General features: G+C 58.2%; 2 protein-coding genes across 2 annotated transcripts in view; one reads left to right on the plus strand and one right to left on the minus strand.

Annotated features, from left to right (window-relative positions):
• Positions 1-320, minus strand: part of LOC137471958 (cleavage and polyadenylation specificity factor subunit 1-like) — a 57,938-nt gene extending 57,618 nt beyond the window's left edge. Inside the window, 1 exon segment of the mRNA XM_068186666.1 lies at positions 296-320. Within this exon segment, the coding sequence (XP_068042767.1) occupies positions 296-320 (25 nt within the window).
• Positions 321-361: 41 nt separating this feature from the next.
• The window catches only part of LOC137471959 (cleavage and polyadenylation specificity factor subunit 1-like), a 29,778-nt gene continuing 10,302 nt past the window's right edge, over positions 362-19,837 (plus strand). The window contains 6 exon segments of the mRNA XM_068186667.1: positions 362-379; positions 1,906-2,052; positions 4,700-4,744; positions 4,746-4,852; positions 4,940-5,086; positions 16,332-16,471. Coding sequence (XP_068042768.1) covers positions 362-379; positions 1,906-2,052; positions 4,700-4,744; positions 4,746-4,852; positions 4,940-5,086; positions 16,332-16,471 — 604 coding nt within the window.

Raw genomic sequence — 19,837 nt, forward strand, 5'->3', positions numbered from 1 at the left:
ATAATTTTGGGGTGCTGCTACGGGTTTTTTGGGGTGCTCTCAGGGGTTTTTGGGGTGCTATTGGAGGTTTTGGGGTGCTGGGACTCAGTTTTTGGGGTGAACTAACGGGTTTTTGGGGTGCTGGGACTCAGTTTTTGGGGTGCCGTAGATAATTTTGGGGTGCCGTTGCAGATTTTGGGGTGCCCTAACGGTATTTTGGGGTGCTGTTCCCCCAGCTCTCGGTGGTGGAGTACGACCCCGATTTGGGGTGCTGTGACTCAGTTTTTGGGGTGCTGGGACTCAGTTTTTGGGGTGCTGTGGCTCAGTTTTTGGGGTGCCATTGCAGATTTTGGGGTGCCGTTACAGATTTTGGGGTGCCCTAATGGGATTTTGGGGTGCTGTGACTCAGTTTTGGGGTGCCGTTACAGATTTTGGGGTGCTGTAGATAATTTTGGGGTGCTGTTACAGATTTTGGGGTGCCATTGCAGATTTTGGGGTGTTGTGACTCAGTTTTGGGGTGCTCTAGATAATTTTGGGGTGCCATTGCAGATTTTGGGGTGCTGTAGATAATTTTGGGGTGCCGTTGCAGATTTTGGGGTGCCCTAACGGTTTTTGGGGTGCTGTTCCCCCAGCTCTCGGTGGTGGAGTACGACCCCGATTTGGGGTGCTGTGACTCAGTTTTTGGGGTGCCATTGCAGATTTTGGGGTGCTGGGACTCAGTTTTGGGGTGCCATTGCAGATTTTGGGGTGCTGTAGATAACTTTGGGGTGCTGTAGATAATGTTGGGGTGCCGTTGCAGATTTTGGGGTGCCCTAACCGGTTTTTTGGGGTGCTGTTCCCCCAGCTCTCGGTGGTGGAGTACGGCACCGATTTGGGGTGCTGGGACTCAGTTTTGGGGTGCAGTGACTCAGTTTTTGGGGTGCCATTGCAGATTTTGGGGTGCTGTAGATAATTTTGGGGTGCCGTTACAGATTTTGGGGTGCCCTAACGGTTTTTGGGGTGCTGGGACTCAGTTTTTGGGGTGCTATTGCAGGTTTTGGGGTGCTAATGTAGGTTTTGGGGTGCTGTGTCTCAGTTTTTGGGTTGCCATTGCAGATTTTTGGGGTGCCGTTACAGATTTTGGCGTGCCCTAACAGTTTTTGAGGTGCCGTGACTCAGTTTTGGGGTGCTGTGGCTCAGTTTTTGGGGTGCTGTGACTCAGTTTTTGGGGTGCTGTGTCTCAGTTTTTGGGGGTGCCATTGCAGATTTTGGGGGTGCTGTTACGGGTTTTTGGGGTGCTGTGTCCCAGTTTTGGGGTGCCCTAACGGTTTTTTGGGGACTCAGGGGATTTTGGGGTGCTGGACACAGTTTTTGGGGTGCCATTACAGATTTTGGGGTGCTGTAGATAATTTTGGGGTGCCGTTACAGATTTTGGGGTGCCCTAACGGTTTTTGGGGTGCTGTTCCCCCAGCTCTCGGTGGTGGAGTACGACCCCGATTTGGGGTGCTGGGACTCAGTTTTGGGGTGCTGGGACTCAGTTTTGGGGTGCTGGGACTCAGTTTTTGGGGTGCCATTGCAGATTTTGGGGTGCTGTAGATAATTTTGGGGTGCTGTGACTCAGTTTTGGGGTGCTGTGACTCAGATTTTGGGGTGCTGTGACTCAGTTTTAGGGTTGCTGTAGATAATTTTGGGGAGCTGTGCCTCAGTTTTGGGGTGCTGTAGATAATTTTGGGGTGCTGTGACTCAGTTTTGGGGTGCCATTGCAGTTTTTGGGGTTGCCATTGCAGTTTTTGGGGTGCTGTAGATAATTTTGGGGTGCTGGGACTCACTTTTGGGGTGCTGGGACTCAGTTTTTGGGTTGCCATTGCAGATTTTGGGGTGCTGTAGATAATTTTGGGGTGCCATTACAGATTTTGGGGTGCTGTAGATAACTGTGGGGTGCTGTAGATAATTTGGGGGTGCCGTTACAGATTTTGGGGTGCCCTAACGGTTTTTGGGGTGCTGTTCCCCCAGCTCTCGGTGGTGGAGTACGACCCCGGCACCCACGACCTCAAGACGCTGTCCCTGCACTACTTCGAGGAGCCGGAGCTGCGGGTGGGGCCACACCCCAGGTTTTGGGGTACCCCACACCCCAAATCCCCTCAGCCCCAGGTTTTGGGGCTCCCCAAATCCCCTCAGCCCCAGGTTTTGGGGGTTCCCCAAATCCCCTCACCCCAGGTTTTGGGGTACCCCACACCCCAAATCCCCTCACCCCCAGGTTTTGGGGTTCCCCAAATCCCCTCAACCCCAGGTTTTGGGGTACCCCAAATCCCCTCACCCCCAGGTTTTGGGGTTCCCCAAATCCCCTCAGCCCCAGGGTTTTGGGGTTCCCCAAATCCCAGGCTTTTTCCAGAACCCCAAATTCCCTCATTCCCCCCCAGAATGGATTTTTGGGGTTCCCCCACATCCCAAATCCACCCCAAACCCCATTTTTTAGGATGTCTTCATTCACAACGTTCACACGGAGCTCTGGGATGGATTTTGGGGTTCCCTCAGATCCCAAATCCACCCCAAACCCCGTTTTTAGGATATCTTCATTCAGAACGTGCACACGGAGCTCTGGGATGGATTTTGGGGTTCCCTCAGATCCAAATCCACCCCAAACCCCATTTTTTAGGATGTCTTCATTCACAACGTGCACACGGAGCTCTGGGATGGATTTTGGGGTTCCTCCACGTCCCAAATCCACCCCAAACCCCATTTTTTAGGATGTCTTTGTGCACACGGAGCTCTGGGATGGATTTTGGGGTTCCCCAGATCCCAAATCCACCCCAAACCCCATTTTTTAGGATATCTTCATTCACAACGTGCACACGGAGCTCTGGGATGGATTTTGGGGTTCCCTCAGATCCCAAATCCACCCCAAACCCCATTTTTTAGGATGGCTTCATTCAGAACGTGCACACGGAGCTCTGGGATGGATTTTTGGGGTTCCCCAGATCCCAAATCCACCCCAAACCCCATTTTTTAGGATATCTTCATTCAGAACGTGCACACGGAGCTCTGGGATGGATTTTGGGGTTCCTCCACATCCCAAATCCTAACCAAACCCCATTTTTTAGGATATCTTCATTCAGAACGTGCACACGGAGCTCTGGGATGGATTTTGGGGTTCCGTCAGATCCCAAATCCACCCCGAACCCCATTTTTTTGGATGGCTTCGTGCATAATGTGCACATGGAGCTCTGGGATGGATTTTGGGGTTCCTCCACATCCCAAATCCACCCCAAACCCCATTTTTTTCCAGGACGGCTTCGTGCAGAACGTGCAACACGGAGCTCTGGGATGGATTTTGGGGTTCCTCCACATCCTAAATCCACCCCAAACCCCATTTTTTTAGGATGGGTTCGTGCATAACGTGCACACGGAGCTCTGGGATGGATTTTGGGGTCCCTCAGATCCCAAATCCACCCCAAACCCCATTTTTTAGGATATCTTCATTCAGAACGTGCACACGGAGCTCTGGGATGGATTTTGGGGTTCCCCAGATCCCAAATCCACCCCAAACCCCATTTTTAGGATATCTTCATTCAGAACGTGCACACGGAGCTCTGGGATGGATTTTGGGGTTCCTCCACATCCCAAATCCACCCCAAACCCCATTTTTTTTAGGATATCTTCATTCAGAACGTGCACACGGAGCTCTGGGATGGATTTTGGGGTTCCTCCACATCCCAAATCCACCCCAAACCCCATTTTTTAGGATGTCTTCATTCAGAACGTGCACACGGAGCTCTGGGATGGATTTTGGGGTTCTCCACATCCAAATCCACCCCAAACCCCATTTTTTAGGATGGCTTCATTCAGAACGTGCACACGGAGCTCTGGGATGGATTTTGGGGTTCCTCCACATCCCAAATCCACCCCAAACCCCATTTTTTAGGATGGCTTCATTCACAACGTGCACACGGAGCTCTGGGATGGATTTTGGGGTTCCCCAGATCCCAAATCCACCCCAAACCCCATTTTTTAGGATGTCTTCATTCAGAACGTGCACACAGAGCTCTGGGATGGATTTTGGGGTTCCCTCAGATCCCAAATCCACCCCAAACCCCATTTTTTAGGATGTCTTCATTCAGAACGTGCACACGGAGCTCTGGGATGGATTTTGGGGTTCCCCAGATCCCAAATCCACCCCAAACCCCATTTTTTTAGGATGGCTTCGTGCAGAACGTGCACACGGAGCTCTGGGATGGATTTTGGGGTTCCTCAGATCCCAAATCCACCCAAACCCCATTTTTTAGGAAGGCTTCATTCAGAACGTGCACACGGAGCTCTGGGATGGATTTTGGGGTTCCTCAGATCCCAAATCCACCCCAAACCCCATTTTTTAGGAAGGCTTCATTCACAATGTTCACATGGAGCTCTGGGATGGATTTTGGGGTTCCCCAGATCCCAAATCCACCCCAAACCCCATTTTTTAGGATATCTTCATTCAGAACGTGCACACGGGGCTCTGGATGGATTTTGGGGTTCCTCCACATCCCAAATCCACCCCAAACCCCATTTTTTAGGATATCTTCATTCACAACGTGCACACGGAGCTCTGGGATGGATTTTGGGGTTCCTCCACATCCCAAATCCACCCCAAACCCCATTTTTTTAGGATGGCTTCATTCAGAACGTGCACACGGAGCTCTGGGATGGATTTTGGGGTTCCCCAGATCCCAAATCCACCCCCAAACCCCCGTTTTTTTTCCAGGACGGCTTCGTGCAGAACGTGCACACGCCCCGCGTGCGCGTGGACCCCCGACGGGCGCTGCGCGGTCATGCTGATCTACGGCACGCGCCTGGTGGTGCTGCCCTTCCGCCGCGACTCGCTGGCCGACGAGCACGAGGGGCTGGTGGGAGAGGGGTGAGAGAGACCCCCAAAAACCCCGTCCCCCAACCCCCGGGCACCCCAAAAACCCGGGCGGCCCCCCCTGAACCCCCGTCCCCGCAGGCAGAAGTCGAGCTTCCTGCCCAGCTACATCATCGACGTGCGGGAGCTGGACGAGAAACTGCTCAACATCATCGACATGCAGTTCCTGCATGGCTACTACGAGCCCACGCTGCTGATCCTCTTCGAGCCCAACCAGACCTGGCCCGGGTCAGTTCTGGGGGGATTCCAGGGGTTTTTGGGGGGTTCCAGGGGGTTTTGGGGGAGATTCCAGGGGGTTTTGGGGGTCCCAGCCCATGCAGTTCCTGCATGGCTACTACGAGCCCACGCTGCTGATCCTCTTCGAGCCCAACCAGACCTGGCCCGGTCAGTTTTGGGGGTTTTGGGGGGATTTCGGGGAGTTTTTAGGGGGAATTCCAAAGGGTTTTGGGGGGTTCCAGGGGGTTTTGGGGGGAATTCCAGGGGTTTTTGGAGGAGTTCAGGGGGTTTTGGGGTCCCAGCCCATGCAGTTCCTGCATGGCTACTACGAGCCCACGCTGCTGATCCTCTTTGAGCCCAACCAGACCTGGCTCGGGTCAGTTTTGGGGTGCTTCCAGGGGGTTTTGGGGCGTTCCAGGGGTTTTGGGGGAAATTCCAGGGGGTTTTGAGGGGGTTTTTGGGGGTCCACAGCCCATGCAGTTCCTGCACGGCTACTACGAGCCCCACGCTGCTGATCCTCTTCGAGCCCAACCAGACCTGGCCCGGGTCAGTTTTGGGGGAGTTCATGGGGTTTTGGGGGGTTCCAGGGGGTTTTAGGGGGAATTCCAGGGGTTTCGGAGGGAATTCCAGGGGGTTTTGGGGAGTTCAGGGGGTTTTGGGGGTCCCAGCCCATGCAGTTCCTGCACGGCTACTACGAGCCCACGCTGCTGATCCTCTTCGAGCCCAACCAGACCTGGCCCGGGTCAGTTTTGGGGGGGTTCCAGGGGGTTTTGGGGGGTTCCAGGGGGTTTTGGGGGATTCCAGGGTGTTTTGGAGGAGGTTCAGGGGGTTTTGGGGGAATTCCAGGGGGTTTTGGGGGTCCCAGCCCATGCAGTTCCTGCACGGCTACTACGAGCCCACGCTGCTGATCCTCTTCGAGCCCAACCAGAGCTGGCCCGGGTCAGTTTTGGGGGGATTCCAGGGGGTTTTGGGGGGTTCCAGGGGTTTTAGGGGGAATTCCAGGGTGTTTTGGGGGGAGTTCAGGGGTTTTTGGGGGGAATTCCAGGGGGTTTTGGGGGAGTTCAGGGGGTTATGGGGGAGTTTCAGGGGGTTTTGGGGGTCCAAGCCCATGCAGTTCCTGCATGGCTACTATGAGCCCACGCTGCTGATCCTCTTCGAGCCCAACCAGAGCTGGCCCGGGTCAGTTTTGGGGGAGTTCAGGGGGTTTTGGGGGGTTCCAGGGGGTTTTCGGGGGTTCCAGGGGGTTTTGGATGGAATTCCAGGGTTTTTGGAGGAGTTCAGGGGGTTTTGGGGGTCCCAGCCCATGCAGTTCCTGCACGGCTACTACGAGCCCCACGCTGCTGATCCTCTTCGAGCCCAACCAGAGCTGGCCCGGGTCAGTTTTGGGGTGCTTCCAGGGGGTTTTGGGGAGTTCCAGGGGGGTTTTGGGTATTCCAGGGGGTTTTGGGGGAGATTCCAGGGGGTTTTGGGGGTCCCAGCCCATGCAGTTCCTGCATGGCTACTACAAGCCCACGCTGCTGATCCTCTTTGAGCCCAACCAGACCTGGCTCGGGTCAGTTTTGGGGGGGTTCCAGGGGGTTTTGGGGGGTTCCAGGGGGTTTTGGGGGGTTCCAGGGGGTTTTGGGGGGAGTTCAGGGGGTTTTGGGGGGGTTTTGGGGGTCCTAGCCCATGCAGTTCCTGCATGGCTACTACGAGCCCACGCTGCTGATCCTCTTCGAGCCCAACCAGACCTGGCCCGGGTCAGTTTTGGGGTGCTTCCAGGGGGTTTTGGGGGGTTCCAGGGGGTTTTAGGGGAATTCCAGGGGGTTTTAGGGGGAATTCCAGAGGGTTTTGGGGGAGTTCAGGGGGTTTTAGGGGGAATTCCAGGGGGTTTTGGGGGAGTTCAGGGGGTTTTGGGGGTCCCAGCCCATGCAGTTCCTGCATGGCTACTACGAGCCCACGCTGCTGATCCTCTTCGAGCCCAACCAGACCTGGCCCGGGTCAGTTCTGGGGGGATTCCAGGGCGTTTTGGGGAGTTCAGGGGGTTTTGGGGGGTTCCAGGGGGTTTTAGGGGGGAATTCCAGGGGGTTTTGGGGGAGTTCAGGGGGTTTTGGTGGGGGTCCCAGCCATGCAGTTCCTGCACGGCTACTACGAGCCCACGCTGCTGATCCTCTTCGAGCCCAACCAGACCTGGTCCGGGTCAGTTTTGGGGGGGTTCCAGGGGGTTTTGGGGGGTTCCAGGGGGTTTTGGGGGATTCCAGGGTGTTTTGGAGGAGTTCAGGGGGTTTTGGGGGAATTCCAGGGGGTTTTTGGGGGGTCCTAGCCCATGCAGTTCCTGCGCGGCTACTACAAGCCCACGCTGCTGATCCTCTTCGAGCCCAACCAGAGCTGGCCCGGGTCAGTTTTGGTGGGATTCCAGGGGGTTTTGGGGGGTTCCAGGGGGTTTTTTAGGGGGAATTCCAGGGTGTTTTGGGGGGAGTTCAGGGGGTTTTGGGGGAATTCCAGGGGGGTTTTGGGGAGTTCAGGGGGTTATGGGGGAGTTTCAGGGGGTTTTGGGGGTCCAAAGCCCATGCAGTTCCTGCATGGCTACTACGAGCCCACGCTGCTGATTCTCTTCGTGCCCAACCAGAGCTGGCCTGGGTCAGTTTTGGGTGGTTCCAGGGGGTTTTGGGGGGGTTCCAGGGGGTTTTGGGGGGTTCCAGGGGTTTTTGGAGGAGTTCAGGGGGTTTTGGGGGGTCCCAGCCCATGCAGTTCCTGCACGGCTACTACAAGCCCACGCTGCTGATCCTCTTTGAGCCCAACCAGAGCTGGCCTGGGTCAGTTTTGGGTGGTTTGGGGCAGCTTTGGGGGGCTTTCAGGGGATTTTGGGGTCCCATCCCCTGCAGTCCCCCCATGGACACCCCAATCCCACCCAGCTCCTGCCCCAACCCAACCAGAGCAGGTCCAGGGCAGTTCTGGGGTCCCAGGGGGGAATTTACGGGGGTTTGGAGGGAATCCGGGGGGCTTTGGGTGGCATTGGGGTGACAGTGACACTGGGGACACAGGGACAGGGTCAGTGCCCAGTTTGGGGTGACCCTGGGGACACAGGGACAGGGTCAGTGCCCAGTTTGGGGTGACACTGGGGACACAGGGACAGGGTCAGTGCCCAGTTTGGGGTGACCCTGGGGACACAGGGACAGGGTCAGTGCCCAGTTTGGGGTGACACTGGGGACACAGGGACAGGGTCAGTGCCCAGTTTGGGGTGACCCTGGGGACACAGGGACAGGGTCAGTGCCCAGTTTGGGGTGACACTGGGGACACAGGGACAGGGTCAGTGCCCAGTTTGGGGTGACCCTGGGGACACTGGGGACACAGGGACAGGGTCAGTGCCCAGTTTGGGGTGACACAGGTGACACTGGGGACACAGGGACAGGGTCAGTGCCCAGTTTGGGGTGACACTGGTGGCACTGGGGACACGGGGACAGGGTCAGTGCCCAGTTTGGGGTGACCCTGGGGACACTGGGGACACAGGGACAGCGTCAGTGCCCAGTTTGGGGTGACAGTGACACTGGGGACACAGGGACAGGGTCAGTGCCCAGTTTGGGGTGACCCTGGGGACACAGGGCCAGGGTCAGTGCCCAGTTTGGGGTGACCCTGGGGACACTGGGGACACAGGGACAGCGTCAGTGCCCAGTTTGGGGTGACAGTGGGGACACTGGGGACACAGGGACAGGGTCAGTGCCCAGTTTGGGGTGACCCTGGGGACACAGGGCCAGGGTCAGTGCCCAGTTTGGGGTGACCCTGGGGACACTGGGGACACAGGGACAGGGTCAGTGCCCAGTTTGGGGTGACACTGGGGACACTGGGGACACAGGGACAGGGTCAGTGCCCAGTTTGGGGTGACCCTGGGGACACAGGGACAGGGTCAGTGCCCAGTTTGGGGGTGACCCTGGGGACACAGGGCCAGGGTCAGTGCCCAGTTTGGGGTGACCCTGGGGACACTGGGGACACAGGGACAGGGTCAGTGCCCAGTTTGGGGTGACACTGGGGACACTGGGGACACAGGGACAGGGTCAGTGCCCAGTTTGGGGTGACCCTGGGGACACAGGGACAGGGTCAGTGCCCAGTTTGGGGTGACACTGGTGACACTGGGGACACAGGGACAGGGTCAGTGCCCAGTTTGGGGTGACCCTGGGGACACAGGGACAGGGTCAGTGTCCAGTTTGGGGTGACACTGGGGGCACAGGGACAGGGTCAGTGCCCAGTTTGGGGTGACAGTGACATTGGGGACACAGGGACAGGGTCAGTGCCCAGTTTGGGGTGACCCTGGGGACACAGGGACAGGGTCAGTGCCCAGTTTGGGGTGACAGTGACATTGGGGACACAGGGACAGGGTCAGTGCCCAGTTTGGGGTGACCCTGGGGACACTGGGGACACAGGGACAGGGTCAGTGCCCAGTTTGGGGTGACCCTGGGGACACTGGGGACACAGGGACAGGGTCAGTGCCCAGTTTGGGGTGACACTGGGGACACAGGGGACACAGGGACAGGGTCAGTGCCCAGTTTGGGGTGACCCTGGGGACACAGGGGACACAGGGACAGGGTCAGTGCCCAGTTTGGGGTGACAGTGACCCTGGGGACACAGGGACAGGGTCAGTGCCCAGTTTGGGGTGACCCTGGGGACACAGGGACAGGGTCAGTGCCCAGTTTGGGGTGACAGTGGGGACACTGGGGACACAGGGACAGGGTCAGTGCCCAGTTTGGGGTGACACTGGGGACACAGGGACAGGGTCAGTGCCCAGTTTGGGGTGACACTGGGGACACAGGGACAGGGTCAGTGCCCAGTTTGGGGTGACAGTGACCCTGGGGACACAGGGACAGGGTCAGTGCCCAGTTTGGGGTGACCCTGGGGACACTGGGACAGGGTCAGTGCCCAGTTTGGGGTGACCCTGGGGTCACTGGGGACACAGGGACAGGGTCAGTGCCCAGTTTGGGGTGACACTGGGGACACTGGGGACACAGGGACAGGGTCAGTGCCCAGTTTGGGGTGACACTGGGGACACTGGGACAGGGTCAGTGCCCAGTTTGGGGTGACACTGGGGACACAGGGACAGGGTCAGTGCCCAGTTTGGGGTGACAGTGGGGACACAGGGACAGGGTCAGTGCCCAGTTTGGGGTGACCCTGGGGACACAGGGACAGGGTCAGTGCCCAGTTTGGGGTGACACTGGGGACACCGGGGACACAGGGACAGGGTCAGTGCCCAGTTTGGGGTGACCCTGGGGACACAGGGACAGGGTCAGTGCCCAGTTTGGGGTGACACTGGGGACACAGGGACAGGGTCAGTGCCCAGTTTGGGGTGACACGGGGGACACAGGGACAGGGTCAGTGCCCAGTTTGGGGTGACAGTGACACTGGGGACACAGGGACAGGGTCAGTGCCCAGTTTGGGGTGACCCCGGGGACACAGGGACAGGGTCAGTGCCCAGTTTGGGGTGACAGTGACACTGGGGACACAGGGACAGGGTCAGTGCCCAGTTTGGGGTGACACTGGGGACACCGGGGACACAGGGACAGGGTCAGTGCCCAGTTTGGGGTGACCCTGGGGACACAGGGACAGGGTCAGTGCCCAGTTTGGGGTGACCCTGGGGACACTGGGGACACAGGGACAGGGTCAGTGCCCAGTTTGGGGTGACAGTGGGGACACAGGGACAGGGTCAGTGCCCAGTTTGGGGTGACACTGGGGACACTGGGGACACTGGGGACAGGGTCAGTGCCCAGTTTGGGGTGACAGTGACACTGGGGACACAGGGACAGGGTCAGTGCCCAGTTTGGGGTGACCCTGGGGACACAGGGACAGGGTCAGTGCCCAGTTTGGGGTGACCCTGGGGACACTGGGGACACAGGGACAGGGTCAGTGCCCAGTTTGGGGTGACACTGGGGACACAGGGACAGGGTCAGTGCCCAGTTTGGGGTGACAGTGACCCTGGGGACACAGGGACAGGGTCAGTGCCCAGTTTGGGGTGACACTGGGGACACAGGGACAGGGTCAGTGCCCAGTTTGGGGTGACAGTGACACTGGGGACACAGGGACAGGGTCAGTGCCCAGTTTGGGGTGACACTGGGGACACAGGGACAGGGTCAGTGCCCAGTTTGGGGTGACCCTGGGGACACAGGGACAGGGTCAGTGCCCAGTTTGGGGTGACACTGGGGACACTGGGGACACAGGGACAGGGTCAGTGCCCAGTTTGGGGTGACAGTGACACTGGGGACACAGGGACAGGGTCAGTGCCCAGTTTGGGGTGACAATGACACTGGGGACACAGGGACAGGGTCAGTGCCCAGTTTGGGGTGACACTGGGGACACAGGGCCAGGGTCAGTGCCCAGTTTGGGGTGACCCTGGGGACACAGGGACAGGGTCAGTGCCCAGTTTGGGGTGACAGTGACACTGGGGACACAGGGACAGGGTCAGTGCCCAGTTTGGGGTGACCCTGGGGACACTGGGGACAGGGTCAGTGCCCAGTTTGGGGTGACAGTGACACTGGGGACACAGGGACAGGGTCAGTGCCCAGTTTGGGGTGACACTGGGGACACAGGGCCAGGGTCAGTGCCCAGTTTGGGGTGACCCTGGGGACACAGGGACAGGGTCAGTGCCCAGTTTGGGGTGACAGTGACACTGGGGACACAGGGACAGGGTCAGTGCCCAGTTTGGGGTGACCCTGGGGACACAGGGACAGGGTCAGTGCCCAGTTTGGGGTGACAGTGACACTGGGGACACAGGGACAGGGTCAGTGCCCAGTTTGGGGTGACCCTGGGGACACTGGGGACACAGGGACAGGGTCAGTGCCCAGTTTGGGGTGACAGTGGGGACACAGGGACAGGGTCAGTGCCCGGTTTGGGGTGACACTGGGGACACAGGGACAGGGTCAGTGCCCAGTTTGGGGTGACAGTGACACTGGGGACACAGGGACAGGGTCAGTGCCCAGATTGGGGTGACCCTGGGGACACAGGGCCAGGGTCAGTGCCCAGTTTGGGGTGACACTGGGGACACTGGGGACACAGGGACAGGGTCAGTGCCCAGTTTGGGGTGACACTGGGGACACTGGGGAGACAGGGACAAAGTCAGTGCCCAGTTTGGGGTGACCCTGGGGACACTGGGGACACAGAGACAGGGTCAGTGCCCAGTTTGGGGTGACACTGGGGACACAGGGACAGGGTCAGTGCCCAGTTTGGGGTGACAATGACACTGGGGACACAGGGACAGGGTCAGTGCCCAGTTTGGGGTGACAGTGACCCTGGGGACACAGGGACAGGGTCAGTGCCCAGTTTGGGGTGACACTGGGGACACTGGGGACACAGGGCCAGGGTCAGTGCCCAGTTTGGGGTGACACTGGGGACACAGGGACAGGGTCAGTGCCCAGTTTGGGGTGACACTGGGGACACTGGTGACACAGGGACAGGGTCAGTGCCCAGTTTGGGGTGACAGTGACACTGGGGACACAGGGACAGGGTCAGTGCCCAGTTTGGGGTGACCCTGGGGACACAGGGACAGGGTCAGTGCCCAGTTTGGGGTGACACTGGTGACCCTGGGGACACAGGGACAGGGTCAGTGCCCAGTTTGGGGTGACAGTGGTGACACTGGGGACACAGGGACAGGGTCAGTGCCCAGTTTGGGGTGACCCTGGGGACACTGGGGACACAGGGACAGGGTCAGTGCCCAGTTTGGGGTGACACTGGGGACACAGGGACAGGGTCAGTGCCCAGTTTGGGGTGACACTGGGGACACTGGGGACACAGGGACAGGGTCAGTGCCCAGTTTGGGGTGACACTGGTGACACTGGGGACACAGGGACAGGGTCAGTGCCCAGTTTGGGGTGACACTGGGGACACAGGGACAGGGTCAGTGCCCAGTTTGGGGTGACCCTGGGGACATTGGGGACACAGGGACAGGGTCAGTGCCCAGTTTGGGGTGACCGTGGGGACACAGGGACAGGGTCAGTGCCCAGTTTGGGGTGACAGTGACACTGGGGACACAGGGACAGGGTCAGTGCCCAGTTTGGGGTGACACTGGGGACACTGGGGACACAGGGTCAGTGCCCAGTTTGGGGTGACAGTGACACTGGGGACACAGGGACAGGGTCAGTGCCCAGTTTGGGGTGACCCTGGGGACACTGGGGACACAGGGACAGGGTCAGTGCCCAGTTTGGGGTGACACTGGGGACACAGGGACAGGGTCAGTGCCCAGTTTGGGGTGACAGTGACACTGGGGACACAGGGACAGGGTCAGTGCCCAGTTTGGGGTGACCCTGGGGACACTGGGGACACAGGGACAGGGTCAGTGCCCAGTTTGGGGTGACAGTGACCCTGGGGACACAGGGACAGGGTCAGTGCCCAGTTTGGGGTGACAGTGACACTGGGGACACAGGGACAGGGTCAGTGCCCAGTTTGGGGTGACCCTGGGGACACAGGGACAGGGTCAGTGCCCAGTTTGGGGTGACAGTGACACTGGGGACACAGGGACAGGGTCAGTGCCCAGTTTGGGGTGACAATGACACTGGGGACACAGGGACAGGGTCAGTGCCCAGTTTGGGGTGACAATGACACTGGGGACACAGGGACAGGGTCAGTGCCCAGTTTGGGGTGACAATGACACTGGGGACACAGGGACAGGGTCAGTGCCCAGTTTGGGGTGACCCTGGGGACACAGGGACAGGGTCAGTGCCCAGTTTGGGGTGACCCTGGGGACACTGGGGACACAGGGACAGGGTCAGTGCCCAGTTTGGGGTGACAGTGGGGACACAGGGACAGGGTCAGTGCCCAGTTTGTGGTTACAGTGGTGACCCTGGGGACACAGGGACAGGGTCAGTGCCCAGTTTGGGGTGACACTGGGGACACAGGGACAGGGTCAGTGCCCAGTTTGGGGTGACACTGGGGACACTGGGGACACAGGAACAGGGTCAGTGCCCAGTTTGGGGTGACACTGGGGACACAGGGCCAGGGTCAGTGCCCAGTTTGGGGTGACACTGGGGACACAGGGACAGGGTCAGTGCCCAGTTTGGGGTGACACTGGGGACACAGGGACAGGGTCAGTGCCCAGTTTGGGGTGACACTGGGGACACAGGGACAGGGTCAGTGCCCAGTTTGGGGTGACCCTGGGGACACTGGGGACACAGGGACAGGGTCAGTGCCCAGTTTGGGGTGACAGTGGGGACACAGGGACAGGGTCAGTGCCCAGTTTGGGGTGACACTGGTGACACTGGGGACACAGGGACAGGGTCAGTGCCCAGTTTGGGGTGACACTGGGGACACAGGGACAGGGTCAGTGCCCAGTTTGGGGTGACAGTGACACTGGGGACACAGGGACAGGGTCAGTGCCCAGTTTGGGGTGACCCTGGGGACACTGGGGACACAGGGACAGGGTCAGTGCCCAGTTTGGGGTGACCCTGGGGACACAGGGACAGGGTCAGTGCCCAGTTTGGGGTGACCCTGGGGACACTGGGGACACAGGGACAGGGTCAGTGCCCAGTTTGGGGTGGCAGTGACCTTTGGGGGGATCTCAGTGTCCCCTAGGCAGTGACAGGACACGTGTGGGGTCAGGGGTCACCCCTGGTGGCATGTAGGTGTCCCCACGGGAGGGTGGCAGTGGGACAGGACACGTGTGGGGTCAGGGTGTGTCTTTGACCCCCCAGGTGACACAGAGGTGACACTGGTGTCCCCACAGGAGGGTGGCACTGGGACAGGACACGCGTGTGGGGTCAGGGTGTGTCTGTGACCCCCCAGGTGACACAGAGGTGACACTGGTGTCCCCACGGGAGGGTGGCAGTGGGACAGGACACGTGTGGGGTCAGGGTGTGTCTGTGACCCCCCAGGTGACACAGAGGTGACACAGAGGTGACACTGGTGTCCCCACAGGAGGGTGGCAGTGGCACAGGACACGTGTGGGGTCAGGGTGTGTCTGTGATCCCCCAGGTGACACAGAGGTGACACTGGTGTCCCCACAGGAGGGTGGCAGTGGGACAGGACACGTGTGGGGTCAGGGTGTGTCTGTGACCCCCCAGGTGACACAGAGGTGACACTGGTGTCCCCACAGGAGGGTGGCAGTGGGACAGGACACGTGTGGGGTCAGGGTGTGTCTGTGACCCCCCAGGTGACACAGAGGTGACACAGAGGTGACACTGGTGTCCCCACAGGAGGGTGGCAGTGGGACAGGACACGTGTGGGGTCAGGGTGTGTCTGTGACCCCCCAGGTGACACAGAGGTGACACTGGTGTCCCCACAGGAGGGTGGCAGTGGTACAGGACACGTGTGGGGTCAGGGTGTGTCTGTGACCCCCCAGGTGACACAGAGGTGACACTGGTGTCCCCACGGGATGGTGGCAGTGGGACAGGACACGTGTGGGGTCATTGTGTGTCTGTGACCCCCCAGGTGACACAGAGGTGACACTGGTGTCCCCACAGGAGGGTGGCAGTGCGACAGGACATGTGTGGGGTCAGGGTGTGTCTGTGACCCCCCAGGTGACACAGAGGTGACACTGGTGTCCCCACGGGAGGGTGGCAGTGCGACAGGACATGTGTGGGGTCAGGGTGTGTCTGTGACCCCCCAGGTGACACAGAGGTGACACTGGTGTCCCCACGGGAGGGTGGCAGTGGGACAGGACACGTGTGGGGTCAGGGTGTGTCTGTGACCCCCCAGGTGACACAGAGGTGACACAGAGGTGACCCTGGTGTCCCCACAGGAGGGTGGCAGTGGGACAGGACACGTGTGGGGTCAGGGTGTGTCTGTGACCCCCCAGGTGACACAGAGGTGACACTGGTGTCCCCACAGGAGGGTGGCAGTGTGACAGGACACGTGTGGGGTCAGGGTGTGTCTGTGACCCCCCAGGTGACACAGAGGTGACACAGAGGTGACACTGGTGTCCCCACGGGAGGGTGGCAGTGGGACAGGACACGTGTGGGGTCAGGGTGTGTCTGTGACCCCCCAGGTGACACAGAGGTGACACAGAGGTGACACTGGTGTCCCCATGGGAGGGTGGCAGTGGGACAGGACACGTGTGGGGTCAGGGTGTGTCTGTGACCCCCCAGGTGACACAGAGGTGACACAGAGGTGACACTGGTGTCCCCACGGGAGGGTGGCAGTGGGACAGGACACGTGTGGGGTCCGGGTGTGTCTGTGACCCCCCAGGTGACACAGAGGTGACACTGGTGTCCCCACGGGAGGGTGGCAGTGGGACAGGACACGTGTGGGGTCATTGTGTGTCTGTGACCCCCCAGGTGACACAGAGGTGACACTGGTGTCCCCACAGGAGGGTGGCAGTGCGACAGGACACCTGCAGCATCGTGGCCATCTCGCTGAACATCCTGCAGCGCGTCCACCCGGTCATCTGGTCACTGAGCTCGCTGCCCTTCGACTGCACCCAGGCGCTGCCTGTCCCCAAACCCATCGGTGAGTGACAGTGACAGTGACACAGTGACACAGTGACAGTGACACAGTGACAGTGACACAGTGACACAGTGACAGTGGCACAGTGGCACAGTGACAGTGGCACAGTGACACAGTGACAGTGACAGTGACACAGTGACACAGTGACACAGTGACAGTGACACAGTGACAGTGACACAGTGACACAGTGACACAGTGACAGTGACACAGTGACAGTGACACAGTGACACAGTGACACAGTGACAGTGACACAGTGACACCGTGACACAGTGACACAGTGACACAGTGACAGTGACAGTGACACAGTGACAGTGACACAGTGACACAGTGACACAGTGACAGTGACACAGTGACACAGTGACAGTGACACAGTGACAGTGACACAGTGACAGTGACACAGTGACACAGTGACACAGTGACAGTGACAGTGACACAGTGACAGTGACACAGTGACACAGTGACACAGTGACAGTGACACAGTGACACAGTGACAGTGACACAGTGACAGTGACACAGTGACAGTGACACAGTGACACAGTGACAGTGACACAGTGACAGTGACAGTGACACAGTGACACAGTGACACAGTGACAGTGACACAGTGACAGTGACAGTGACACAGTGACACAGTGACACAGTGACACAGTGACAGTGACACAGTGACACAGTGACAGTGACACAGTGACAGTGTCACAATGACAGTGACAGTGACACAGTGACACAGTGACGGTGACACAGTGACAGTGACACAGTGACAGTGTCACAATGACAGTGACAGTGACACAGTGACAGTGACAGTGACACAGTGACGCAGTGACAGTGACACAGTGACACAGTGACAGTGACACAGTGACACAGTGACACAGTGACAGTGACACAGTCACACAGTGACAAAGTGACAGTGACACAGTGGCACAGTGACACAGTGACACAGTGACAGTGACACTGTGACACTGTGACAGTGACACAGTGACAGTGACACAGTGACACAGTGACAGTGACACAGTGACAGTGACAGTGACACAGTGACAGTGGCACAGTGACACAGTGACAGTGACACAGTCACAGTGACACAGTGACAGTGACACAGTGACACAGTGACACAGTGACAGTGACAGTGACACAGTGACAGTGACACAGTGACAGTGACACAGTGACAGTGACAGTGACACAGTGACAGTGACAGTGACACAGTGACACAGTGACAGTGACACAGTGACAGTGACACAGTGACACAGTGACACAGTGACAGTGGCACAGTGACAGTGACACAGTGACAGTGACACAGTGACACAGTGTCACAGTGACACAGTGACACAGTGACACTGACACAGTGACACAGTGACAGTGACACAGTGACACAGTGACACAGTGACACAGTGACAGTGACACAGTGACAGTGACACAGTGGCACAGTGACACAGTGACAGTGACAGTGACACAGTGACACAGTGACAGTGACACAGTGACAGTGACACAGTGACACAGTGACACAGTGACACAGTGACAGTGACACAGTGACAGTGACACAGTGACAGTGACACAGTGACACAGTGACACAGTGACACAGTGACAGTGACACAGTGACAGTGACACAGTGGCACAGTGACACAGTGACACAGTGACAGTGACACAGTGACAGTGACACAGTGGCACAGTGACAGTGACACAGTGACAGTGACACAGTGACAGTGACACAGTGACACAGTGACACAGTGACAGTGACACAGTGACAGTGACACAGTGACACAGTGACAGTGACACAGTGACACAGTGACAGTGACAGTGACACAGTGACACAGTGACAGTGACACAGACACAGTGACAGTGACACAGTGACACAGTGACAGTGACACAGTGACACAGTGACACAGTGACAGTGACAGTGACACAGTGACACAGTGACACAGTGACAGTGACACAGTGACAGTGACACATTGACACAGTGACAGTGACACAGTGACAGTGACACAGTGACACAGTGACACAGTGACAGTGACACAGTGACACAGTGACAGTGACACAGTGACAGTGACACAGTGACAGTGACACAGTGACACAGTGTCACAGTGACACAGTGACAGTGACACAGTGACACAGTGACACAGTGACAGTGACACAGTGACAGTGACACAGTGACACAGTGACACAGTGACACAGTGACAGTGACACAGTGACACAGTGACACAGTGACAGTGACACAGTGACAGTGACACAGTGACAGTGACACAGTGACACAGTGACACAGTGACAGTGACACAGTGACAGTGACACAGTGACAGTGACACAGTGACACAGTGACACAGTGACAGTGACACAGTGACAGTGACACAGTGACAGTGACACAGTGACACAGTGACACAGTGACACAGTGACAGTGACAGTGACACAGTGACACAGTGACAGTGACACAGTGACACAGTGACACAGTGACACAGTGACACAGTGACAGTGACACAGTGACACAGTGACAGTGACACAGTGACAGTGACACAGTGACACAGTGACACAGTGACAGTGACAGTGACACAGTGACAGTGACACAGTGACACAGTGACACAGTGACAGTGACACAGTGACACAGTGACAGTGACACAGTGACAGTGACACAGTGACAGTGACACAGTGACACAGTGACACAGTGACACAGTGACAGTGACACAGTGACAGTGACACAGTGACAGTGACACAGTGACACAGTGACAGTGACACAGTGACACAGTGACAGTGACACAGTGACAGTGACACATTGACACAGTGACACAGTGACAGTGACACAGTGACAGTGACACAGTGACACAGTGACAGTGACACAGTGACAGTGACACAGTGACACAGTGACACAGTGACAGTGACACAGTGACAGTGACACAGTGACACAGTGACACAGTGACACAGTGACAGTGACAGTGACACAGTGACACAGTGACACAGTGACAGTGACACAGTGACACAGTGACAGTGACACAGTGACAGTGACACATTGACACAGTGACACAGTGACAGTGACACAGTGACAGTGACACAGTGACAGTGGCACAGTGACACAGTGACACAGTGACAGTGGCACAGTGGCACAGTGACAGTGACACAGTGACACTGTGACAGTGACAGTGGCGTGGTGGTGGTGGTGCTGGTGTTGGCAATGACACTGTCCCCATGTCCCCATGTCCTCGTGTCCCCAGGGTGTGTGGTGAGGGTGACACTGGCACTGATGGTGGCACTGACGGTGACACCGTCCCTGTCCCCATGCCCCAGGGGGTGCAGTGACAATGACAGTGACACTGTCCCCATGGTGACACTGTCCCTGTCCCCATGTCCCAGGAGGTGTGGTGGTGGTGACACTGACAGTGACACTGTCCCTGTCCC

Source organism: Anomalospiza imberbis, chromosome 3 (assembly GCF_031753505.1).
Source record: "Anomalospiza imberbis isolate Cuckoo-Finch-1a 21T00152 chromosome 3, ASM3175350v1, whole genome shotgun sequence".
NCBI classification, from domain to species: Eukaryota; Metazoa; Chordata; class Aves; order Passeriformes; family Viduidae; genus Anomalospiza; species Anomalospiza imberbis.